The sequence below is a fragment of the Heterocephalus glaber genome, unplaced genomic scaffold (assembly GCF_053883595.1).
Source record: "Heterocephalus glaber isolate CG9 unplaced genomic scaffold, H.glaber_assembly_v1.0 deba00001594, whole genome shotgun sequence".
Lineage (NCBI taxonomy): Eukaryota > Metazoa > Chordata > Mammalia > Rodentia > Bathyergidae > Heterocephalus > Heterocephalus glaber.
In genome coordinates, this window is record NW_028258369.1 from 8,446,441 (window position 1) to 8,456,902 (window position 10,462).

General features: G+C 47.8%; 1 protein-coding gene and 1 pseudogene across 3 annotated transcripts in view; both read right to left on the bottom strand.

Annotated features, from left to right (window-relative positions):
- Nucleotides 1–10,270, bottom strand: part of Sms (spermine synthase) — a 56,703-nt gene extending 46,433 nt beyond the window's left edge. The window contains exon 1 of one of the 3 annotated variants that reach the window (XM_087193635.1): nucleotides 10,250–10,270. Coding sequence is in view for 1 of the 3 variants with exons in the window: in XM_087193634.1 (XP_087049760.1) it covers nucleotides 1,903–1,951 (49 nt within the window). In the remaining 2 variants the exon portion in view is untranslated. Of the gene's footprint in view, nucleotides 1–1,461; nucleotides 1,756–1,902; nucleotides 2,223–10,249 lie in introns of those variants that run through there. The other 2 variants (XM_087193634.1, XM_087193636.1) reach the window with 2 other exon arrangements.
- A 27-nt stretch (nucleotides 10,271–10,297) lies between these two features.
- On the bottom strand, nucleotides 10,298–10,462 carry LOC147823259 (U2 spliceosomal RNA; annotated as a pseudogene).

Here is a 10,462-nt window from a genome sequence, read left to right on the forward strand (position 1 = left end):
CCAGAATCTTTAGGCCCTATGCTGAGTTCACGCTGCCAAAAGCATAGAAGAAAACTCATGCTGGATAAATATAGGTGAGTGTTCCCATGGTGCTTACACGAGGGATACTTGCCAGACTCACCCTCAATCCATTTACAATTTCTCCTCACCATTAAACTGAATGCTAAAACCTCCATTAACCAACCATTCAGCCCTAAAGCGGGCAGGATAATTCTCAGCCAAACCTTATGATCATACACTGCTCCCAGCTCCACCACAGGAGCACCATTTTATCCCCACATTCTCCCCAACAGTCTTCTTTCCCTCCATGGTCACCTCAAATGTGGGAATTAAAAGATGCTTCATTTTCTTCAAGACCTACAAATCTACTGCTGCTTAACGACCCTAGGAGCTTATAGCTAATTCCTTAAAAAGTCTTATGACATGTGATGTCCCTTCCTTTTATTCGTTTATTGGGGGGGCAGGGAAAATGAGACTCAGAAAGGTTGAGAAATAAACTCAAGGTTATGCAAAACCAATCAGAAAAAGCAGGGCTCGCCAGCCTTGGCGGTGGCAGAAAGCCTGTAATCCCAGCACTCAGGAGGCTGAGGCAGGAGGATCGATGTGAGTTCATGGCCAGCCTGGGCTACACAGAGTGTTCAAGGCCAGCCTGAATTACACAGCATCGAGATTCTGTCAAAGACAAGAAAAAGCAGTGCTCAAATCTAGATGCTGCTCCAAATCATCAGTCTTTTTATTAAAAACAGTAAGACTGGAGCCACGGATTTAGCTCAGTGGCGCCTCGAGCATGGTCCTGAGTTCATCTTGGGTACCTAAGGGGGAAAAAAAAACAGTAACAGAGAGCTGGGCGTGATGGCGCACGCCAGTAATCCCAGCACTCGGGAGGCTGAGGCAGGGATCGCCATTTCAAGGCCAGCCTGGGCTACACGGCATTCGAGGCCAGCCTGAACTGAATGGTGAGACTCTGTCAAAAAAAAAGAGGTAACAGAAAAAGGCTACAATCTAATAGGCGAGAACAGTGAAAACACAAGTTGTGTAGGAGACACTCCAAGTGAGTCGAAGGGAAAGTGCAGATCCAAGTCCGCAAGTCACAGGTTTAAAGACCAAAAGCAAAAGCAGTTCTTCCTGCCTCTTGCCTGCTTGCTAGAGGCGCCCAAAGAACAGAAGCCGGCAAATCACCCCTCCCTCCAAAATCCCGGCACACAGTGCCCACTTTCCCAGCCTATTCTGGTGTGGCTGGCTCCGTCTTCTGAGCCTTCCTGATTCAGGGAGTTATAATTCCCGCGCCCAGACCTCATCCCTTCCCACCCCCAATAATAATAATCGCTTCCTTTTCCCGTCCCCCGTCCCTTTCCGGGGGCACAGCCTCCTACGCAGAGGCTGAGAGTCCCGCAAGCGGAGCGCTGCCGCGGCCCTCGGGGAAAGCCCCGCCCGGGAGGGAAATGTACCGCCCGCACGCACGGGAAGAGGTGGCGGGGCCCGGCGCGCCGCGCGGTCCCACCCGGTCTGCTCCACCGCGCTCCGGCACCCCAGCCCACGGGAGGGTCCGCCCGCGCCGGCAGTCTGAAAGGAATCCCCGGCGGAGCTAGAGTAGAGCGCGCCCGCGTGGAGCGCGGGTGGGCGGCGCGGACCCAGGACGGTGGCGCGGCCAACGCACGCCCGGCTCGACCCCTCGGAGCCCCGCACTGCGGCCAGGACTGAGCGGGGCGCGAAGAGGGGCGCGGTGCGGGCAGGAGCGCGGCCTCCGCCGGCCCCGGTGCACGAGGCCCCAGGCGCGCTCTGCGCGGCAGCCCGGGAGCCGCCCGCATTGTTCAGCCCGCCGCCCCCCCCCCACCCCGCCCCAGCCTCAGCCCGCCCGCGGACAGCGGGCACGGCCGGGCAGGTGGCGCTCGGCGCCCTCACCTTTGGCGCCGAGCATGAAGTCGAGAGTGCTGTGCCGTGCTGCTGCCATAGTGAGGCGAGGCCCTGTGCCATGCCTGGGGGAGGCGGCCGCGGGAGACAGGGGGCCACGCGGCGTGTCAGGCTGCGGCCGGCGGGGAGTGCGCTGCGCCGGGGGAGGCCAGGAGTAGGAGGTGGGCGGGGCCGCCAGAGCGACCCGGGGCTCGGGGGCGGGGCCGGCCCGCCTCTGGGAGGGAGGACGCGGGGACGCCTCCAGCCCCGAACTTGGAGTGCCGGGTATGAGGCCTCGCTAATGGTGGAAACGTGGGCGCTGTGCTCCCAGGCGTGCGTCACCAATGGCCGCGCCCTGCGCTGAGCCTCGGGCTGGGCCGGTGCCCCCTCCATCCGTTAGGTCACCTTAGGTTGACACAGCGCAGCAGGACTTCCGGGGGGGCCACCCCATCCAGTTCCCCGTACCTTCTCCCAAGCGAAGCACCCTGTTATTCTCTGGCCAAGTCAAAGAAATACAATGCCAGGAGCCACCCTTGTAATCTAAAAGTACAGCTTGCCTTTTTCCTAGAATGCTGCACTTAAACTCATTAGGATTATTATTACCATTATTATCAGCAAGGGTTTGCTTTCTGTTTGAGGACACAATAGAAAGCTCTTGGGGATTTGAGTAATCTAGATTCCCATGAAAGACGGGAAGGGAGTAGAAGCAAGTACAGTAAGAGTATAACACTATTACTAAGGTTGGGCTGGGAAATTGCAGACCGGAGCTCCTCTGGCAGGACTCCATCGCTTGGAGCCTCCATTCACGCGCGGCAGTGAATCTTCTGGTGGGCTTATTTCTAGCATTGAGGTTGCAGCTGGTATTCAACAAGATGAGGGCAGAGAAAGCAGACGTGTCTGTGGACTAACCGCCCCCCCCCTTTATTGCATTGACAATATCCCTGGGCAAATGCCTCCATCATTCTGTAGGCTTCAGTGCCTCTCGCAACCACAGGAATTGCTGTAATGGCTAAACAAAATTTAGGTCAGTGAACTCATGTGCCTCTACAAAAGCACAAAGAACCTGGATATGAAACTCATGTCTCCCCCAGGCGGTCTTAGTGGCTGTTTTGCCTAGTCCTTCCCCATCCTACAAGAAACGGGAGGTGTCCTGGTAAGTGTCCTTCTACTGACCATTCTCTCTTAAAAACTGGATCCCTTTTCAGCACCGAGTAGTTTTCCCTACCTGCAGGGACCTGTTTGTTGCTCCGCATGTTTTCCTTCTGTGGAGCCCAGGCCCTCAATTTTGTTAGCTGTTCTACCCTCTCATCCTTCAGTCCTCTGTGTCAGCCTGCAACTCTTCTTTCTTCGTGAGATGTCCTCCAATTCTTGCCATTCCCCTGGAGTCAGGTCGCCAGAATGTAGTTGTCTCTGTCCTGTATGTTGCAGGGGCCTCAGGAGTGCCTCTCCCAGCTCAGCATCAGGGTAAGCCTCCTGCTCAAAAGAACCCTGCACTTGGTTTAATCATCTGCTGTCACCATCCGGAAATTCTTAAGAAGTTTTGAACAAGGGGTCCAGTGTATTCATTTTGTAATAGACCTGAAAATTTCGTAGCTGCTCAGCAACTCACGTTGGGTGGTGCAGGCAGCCCTGGGGCTGGGGCTGCTGCCTGAGCTCAGGAGTGAGACCCCCATCCCCAACACTTGTGCCTCACCCCGCTTCCTGCAAGGAACAGAATAAATGCCGATGAGAAACGTTCAGATGCTTTGCCGTTAACAAGTTGATAGCCATTTTTTAAAATGGAGTTTAACAAAAATGCTTCAGGCCAGAAAGCTTGGTGTGGTGGTGCACTGCCTGGAATCCCAGCACTTAGCAGGCTGAGGCAGGAGAATGGCCATGAGTTTGAGGCTAGTCTGAGCTACATAGTGAGTTCAAGGCCAGCCTAAGCTACAGGCTGTCTGTTGAGATCCTGTCTCAAAAAAAAAAAATCAAGCAAACAAAAATGCTTCATGAATTTAGCACATCAGAGACAAGTGGGTCTTGGTAGGAAATCAATGTTATTAGGATACTATTAGGAGTTACTGCAGGGATGTTCCCAGTGTTTGCTCTACCTACCAGCGACTCAATCCTTCAAGACTGATCAGGATAGGATGTGGACAAGAACCAAAGGCTCAGTGCCTTTTTAAACACCTCCACCTGGGCTTTGAGTTCCATTTGGATTCTGAAACCTATTCTTATTGCTTGAGTTTTATAATCTAAACCCCTGGCTTCAAAGCTTATTTTAAGACTAATAATCATTTTGTTTGTGGTGTAATTGTTACAATCAAATAGGCTCACTTGCTTGTTAGCCTTCAGGCCAAGTTGGACATCAACGACAGAGTTTTTATAAACTCAGGGGAAGAACCATACTGCCCTGCAGAGTTAGCAACATCACCTACCTCCTGGGAAGCAGGAAGTTAAAAGCCAAAAAGTGTCCTTTGTTAAAAAGGTTATGGAGATGGTGATGTGGTAGCAGTGGAGGGCAGCCGGGTGCTTACTGGCAGCATCCACAGGCTGTAAGAACCATCCCAAGGCTGTTCATTACGCTGCTGTCCCAAACCTTCCTTGTAAAGGGGGTGGAGGCAGTTGGCAACCCTTAGCAGCTACCCTGGCCATTAAAGCCTGTAACCTTTTATTTTATTGTTTTGTTTCCTGCTTTTTCACCATTTCTCTTGGGACCCTTGGAGAGATCCCGCCTCTCTGCCTCCTGTGTGCAGCTGTGGTGAAATCACTTTCCTCTTTTACAAACTTGGCATTGGCTATTAGGGTTAGAATGGCTGACAAAAATCTGGAAGACTCCTTCGCCATTTTTCCAGATTAATGTGGACTCACCCAGCTATGTAAACACTACAGAATTTCAAATTTTGATTTTATAGAAAGAGTGCTTAATTCAGGGGAGAGGGGCTTGGATCTTTGACACAATGGTTCACAATTTCAGCTGCACAATGGAACCACCTGTATGGCTTTGAAACATACTGCTGCTGCCTGGGCCCCATCCCTAGCATCTCATGGAATTGGCTCCAGCTTCAATCTGGGCTTTTGAATTATTAAAATAAAATAAATAAATAAAGGCTCAGGAGAGTCCCATGTAAAGTCAAGAGGAGTGCCACTGCCCCATTTTACCACAACAGATATCATTCTGCATTTCGGAGGATGACTACAAATGAACACAATTTTAAAACTAGGAAATAATGAGTGTGCATGAGAATGCAGAGAAATTCGAACAGCTATGTTGCTGGTAGGAATGTGAAATCGTGCTGCTGCTGTGGGAAATACTGTAGTTTGGTGGTTGCCCAGAAGGCTAAACAGAATTACCATAATTGCATAATTGAGCTAGAGTTATGGCTCAGTAGTAGAGCACTTGCCTAGTATGCCTGATGCCCTGGGTTGTTTAATCCCCAGCAATGGAAAAAAGAAGAGAAAAAAGGGAATGACAGAATTACTATGTGATCCAATAATTCCACTTTTGGGCATATATATATATATATATATACACACACACACACACACACACACACACACAAAGTAATTAAATACAGGTGTCAAAAAGATGAATGTTTATAGCAGCATTATTCACAACAGTCAAAGGTGGAAACACCCCAAATATCCATATATCCATCAATAGATGAATGGAGGCTGGGGATTTAGCTCAGTGGTTCCACCACCTGCCTCGAAAGCGCAAGGTCCCGAGTTCAATCCCCGATACCAAAAAAAAAAAAAAAAAATAGATGAATGGATAAACAAAATGTTATACCATGGAATATTATTCAGCCATAAAAAATTAATGAAGTCTTGATACATGCTACAGCATGAATGAGCCTCAAAAATATTATCTTGAGCCTCAGAAAGATTGTAATAAGTGAAAGAAGCCAGTCACAAATAGTACCTATTGTATGATTCCATTTATATGAAATGTCCTGAGTAGGTAAAGCTATATGAAACAGAAAGGGTGGTGGGGTGGAAAAGTGACTTTCTTTCAGGGATGATGTCTTAAAACTAAATAGAGATGATGGTTGCACATCATAGTAAATATACTAAATGCCACTGAACTGCCCATTTTAAAATGGCTAAGTATTTGTTATATGAATTTTACCTGAATTAAAACAACAACAACAACGAACTTGCAGCCCATTTTGTGTTTCAATATCAAAATATCTGCGGCTGGATAATTTGTAAAGCAAAGAGGTTTACTTTGGTTCATGGTTCTGCGACTGAACCAGGCCCATTTGTATGCCAATCAGTAAAACAATGAGTTTTGCAAAAGAGAAACAGTTTAGGTACAAGGCATCCAAGCATGAAGGTGGGAGACACAAATCCCCACCTTCCCCAGAATAGTGTTTAGGGCTATTTGTGGGACAGAGAAACAGGGTAAAAGGTGATTGGTGGTGAAGCAATCAGTGGTTTGCATACGTGTAATCAATCTTCATGGGGCTTCATTAGACACATATTCAGAAAATGCACCGTCAGCTTGATCTGAAGGTGGAGTTTTTGGCCCTCTGACATCCAAAGGTCACCACTAGACACTTGCCCAAGCCCAAGTGAAGAGTCAGCAGTTTTAACAAAAGTGGCCCTCAAGTCCCTACAAAGTAACCAGGCAAATGTAATCGTGATGACACACACACCCAGGTATTATCTTCAGCAAACCTAGTGGGAGGCTAACAAATACATATTTAGCTACATGATCTTCAAAATTAGTATCTTTTAAAGTCAACTAAAAGCAAATAACTAAAAGCAAGTGAAGCTAGAAGATTTGGTTTTGTTTTAGTTTTCCCTGATTTCTGGTCTATTCAGTCAGGCAGCATCTGGGTTGGTGGCGGAGAGAGCCATGTGTGCTCCATGCTTGGCAGAAAAGCAGAAGAGCAATGGGGCAGATGCAGAGATCACAAGGCAAGAGAGGAAGCAAGAGAATGAGCAGAGGAAGGAACTCTGTAACAATGCAGGCACAGTCTCCAAGGAACTAAGGTAACCCCTTCATGACGATGGAGTCCCCATGGCCTAAGTACAGTACTTTTAAAGGTCCTGTCACTGTCACCAGCATTGCAGTGGGGTCCAAACCTCAACATGAGTTTTGGTGGGTGGAGAAACCACATTCAAACTGTAACAGAACCATGTAGGGTCAAGCTGCATAGAATTATTTTTTTCTCTTAGAGATACTAGGAATCGAAACCAGTGTCTTCACAATGAGCTACATTCCCAGCCCTTTTCTGTGTTTTTTTTTTTTTTTTGAGACAGGCTCTCATTAAGTTGGCATGTTGCCCAGGCTGGGTTTAAACTTGGGATCCTCCTGCCTCAGCCTCCCAAAATGCTCAGATTACAGGCCTGTGCCACCATGCCTTGCTAAAATTTTTAATAAGTGAATTTTATTATCTGAAGCAAATTTTAAGCAAAGACCTGATAGGACAGCACTGAAGTGAGGAGTTGGTGAAAAGCAAAAATGAAGATTGTGTGACCAGCCTCACAGTTATGGTTTTCTCAGAGACAAGAGGACAGGAGATCCTATGGTCATTTAGGGAGAACAGCTCTGTTTCCCCAGAGGCAGCACTGCTAAGTATTTCCCAAGGGCCTACAGGGGCTGAATGAAAGGTTTTCCTTTGTGTTGACCCCCAACCGCTCCAAGATTTCAAATCTTAAGTGAAAAATGTCTAAATATTTTAAGGTACAAGATCTCCCACAAGGGTGGGCCTATAGAATGTGCTGGGGTAAACATCTTTCTCAGACCACTAGGACCAAAGGGCCAATTCCCGCTTACACTTAACTACTTTGATAGCTTCTTCGGGTTTGAATGCTAAATTGCAGGGGCCGAGGGTATAGCTCAGTGGTAGAGCATGTGGCCTTGGGTTTGATCCCTGGAACCAGAAAAAAACCAAAAAGCTAAAGTAATTAATCCTTTTGATAGCCTTAAGAGGTTAGGTAACTAGAAAGTGGAACGCCCAGAACACAAACCCAGGCAGGTGACACCAAGGGACTTCACTTTCTCATCACGCTGCCTCTGTTTGCTCAGCCTTAGTTGATCCCAAAGTATCCCCACTTTTCTTCTGACTTCTCAGCCACCAGGTATGTGCATCTGCCTCCCTCCCACCAGCAAGCACCTGGCCCCCAGGTGTGTGTGCTTGGGGGAAATGGCCTGCTTCCTTCCTCTCTGGAGCTATTGCCTAAGTCCACTAAACAGCGTGTGGGATGAAATTCCCACCCTAGTTCTTACTAGCTGTGTGTCAGCAGACAGGTTCATTGTCCTCTCTGTTTCTCCCTCCGCTAAATGGAGCTAATCACAGTACACACCTCACAGAGTCAGTGTAAGGATTAAATGAATAACTATATGACACATATTAAGGGGAATGTGTGACACATGACACTTATTCAGTAAATGGTAGGGAGCTACAGCAAAAAGAACATGGGTGTTAGTCAGGTGCCAGGTTCCTTCAGGACTCTTTACTTTTCACCCCTCTATTCCCATAACTTAGCCCAGTGCCTGGCATACAGCAGGCCCTCAGTATCTGTGTCTTTTGAAATAAATTGAGGAATAGAACTGCATGGGGCCAAGCAGAGACCAAGTTTTCTGGAGCTGGACCACTGAGGAAGGGAGATGAGAGCAACGACCAACTCACGACCCCAATAAAAGCAGGCTCCTATCCATATTCCCCTCATATTCCTGATCCCCAAGGCTGCTAGTCTTAGTCATAATCACCCTGATTGCTAGTCATAATCTTCATTTGTGTCTCCTCTGTCCCACATAGAATTTGAATATAGAACCCAAACGGATGAGGAGTCAGTTCCTGATGTTAACCTGGGGCCACTGCCCAACCCTGTGGACTCAGTTTCCCTGAGATGTGTTCGCATACCCCTGGAGGGCTCCTCCAGTGTGGGAAAGCCTGGCTTCACATGAAGACTAGCAGCCTGAAGCCCTGCTGGGTCTACAGGCCCCTCAGCCCTGAGGAGAGGACACACTCAGGGAGAAAACCGAGCCAGCCTTTCCTGTGAGAACCTTCACTTGTAGCTCTACTAACTCCTCATTTCTCCATGTGAAATGATGTCCAAGGCACCTCATTCCCTCCTTTCCTCTCACACCAAGCAAAGAAGGACACACCCAGGGAGGGAAGGCCTCGCTGTTGAAATTCGTTACTTAAACGTTTATGCCCAAGTAACAATTAAAATCGTTACCAAAGCAAATAATAGAGTGTGTTGTGGTCCAAAAAGTAATTCCCTGGCTTTTCCTCTGAATGCAACATTTACTACAGCTATATTTAAAGATGTGAGTAAATTCTCAGTTGTTAGTTCGAGGGTTTTTTTTTTTCTAGAAGAATGATTCCTCATTTCTTCAGTCTCTCAAGAGGCAGAACAGCAATATGGTTAGGGCCAGGGCTTTTTCTTGGCCCACATGGTTCCTAATCCTGATTCCTCCACTTGCTTGATGGTGCCCTTTGACAAGGCTCATCTTTCTGAGCCTAGATCTCTTCATCTGCAAAAGAGAGGTAACAGCACCTCTTTCACACAATTGTCCTGAGAACTAAATTAATGAATTGAAGTACACCATGTAGAACAGTGCCCAGAACATAGAGATCTCCATGGAAAGATTAGCTAGTATTATTGAGCTAAGACTGATGTTCAACCATTAGTTTCCTTTGCCCCAGTCCAAATGGTGAGTACCTGGCAGTTTATAGAGTAATTGCCATTTCAGTGACCTTTTCCCTACATAAGGGCTAAAAGATTTCTAAAGCCCACAACAAATCCATTTACCTTAACATGTACAGGATTTGATACAACGCCACTGCCAGGGGCAGTCCAGGAAGCTGAGGGCAGTGGGACGGCATGCAGGTAGCCTTTTCCAAGATGGTAGAACCCTGCCTTTTCCTCTGGAGCCTCCTCCTTTCTCAGAGGCAAACTTCGAATGCAGACATTCAAGGCCCAGTTCAAGTCCTCCTTGCTCACCTCTGGGTTCCCACAGCATAGGGTTCACCCCACCAGTGAGAAACATCCCACACTGGACTCGTGGCACTGTGCTAGCTCCTCTAGAAGTTGACTTGTTTCTTGCCAACTCTCCTGTATTGGGACTACAGTTCCAAAACGTGGAGGGATAAACCCAACATTAGGAGCTCTTAGTTAAATAAAGGATCAAGGATCAAATCCTTGGCAACCTACTTCCCAGGCCAGAGCTCTTTTCATTAAATGAAACTTTGTGATATGTTGTCTTTATGTCTTAACTTCCATCACTGAATGACTAGACTGGGCCACAGAATTTGTAAAGTGCCACTGTCCTTTGCATATATTGTTTCTAATCCTCCCAGCCCAGCAAAGTACATCCCCTCCCATTCAAATACGGAGACACTGAGACCAAGTGACTTACTCAAGGCCACATGCCATTCTGGAGTAGAGTGAGGCTTGGTGTGAGGGTCAGTCTTGATGCAAAGGCAGGAGGATTTCTAGGCTGTCATGCTGCTGCTCAGTACTGGAAATAAGTGCAGGAAAAAAGCACTGAATGGCTCATTTAAAGCATATTCATTCTGCATGCAGACAATTGTTACTACACTTGATCTTAGCCAAAAGGCCGAGAAGCGAT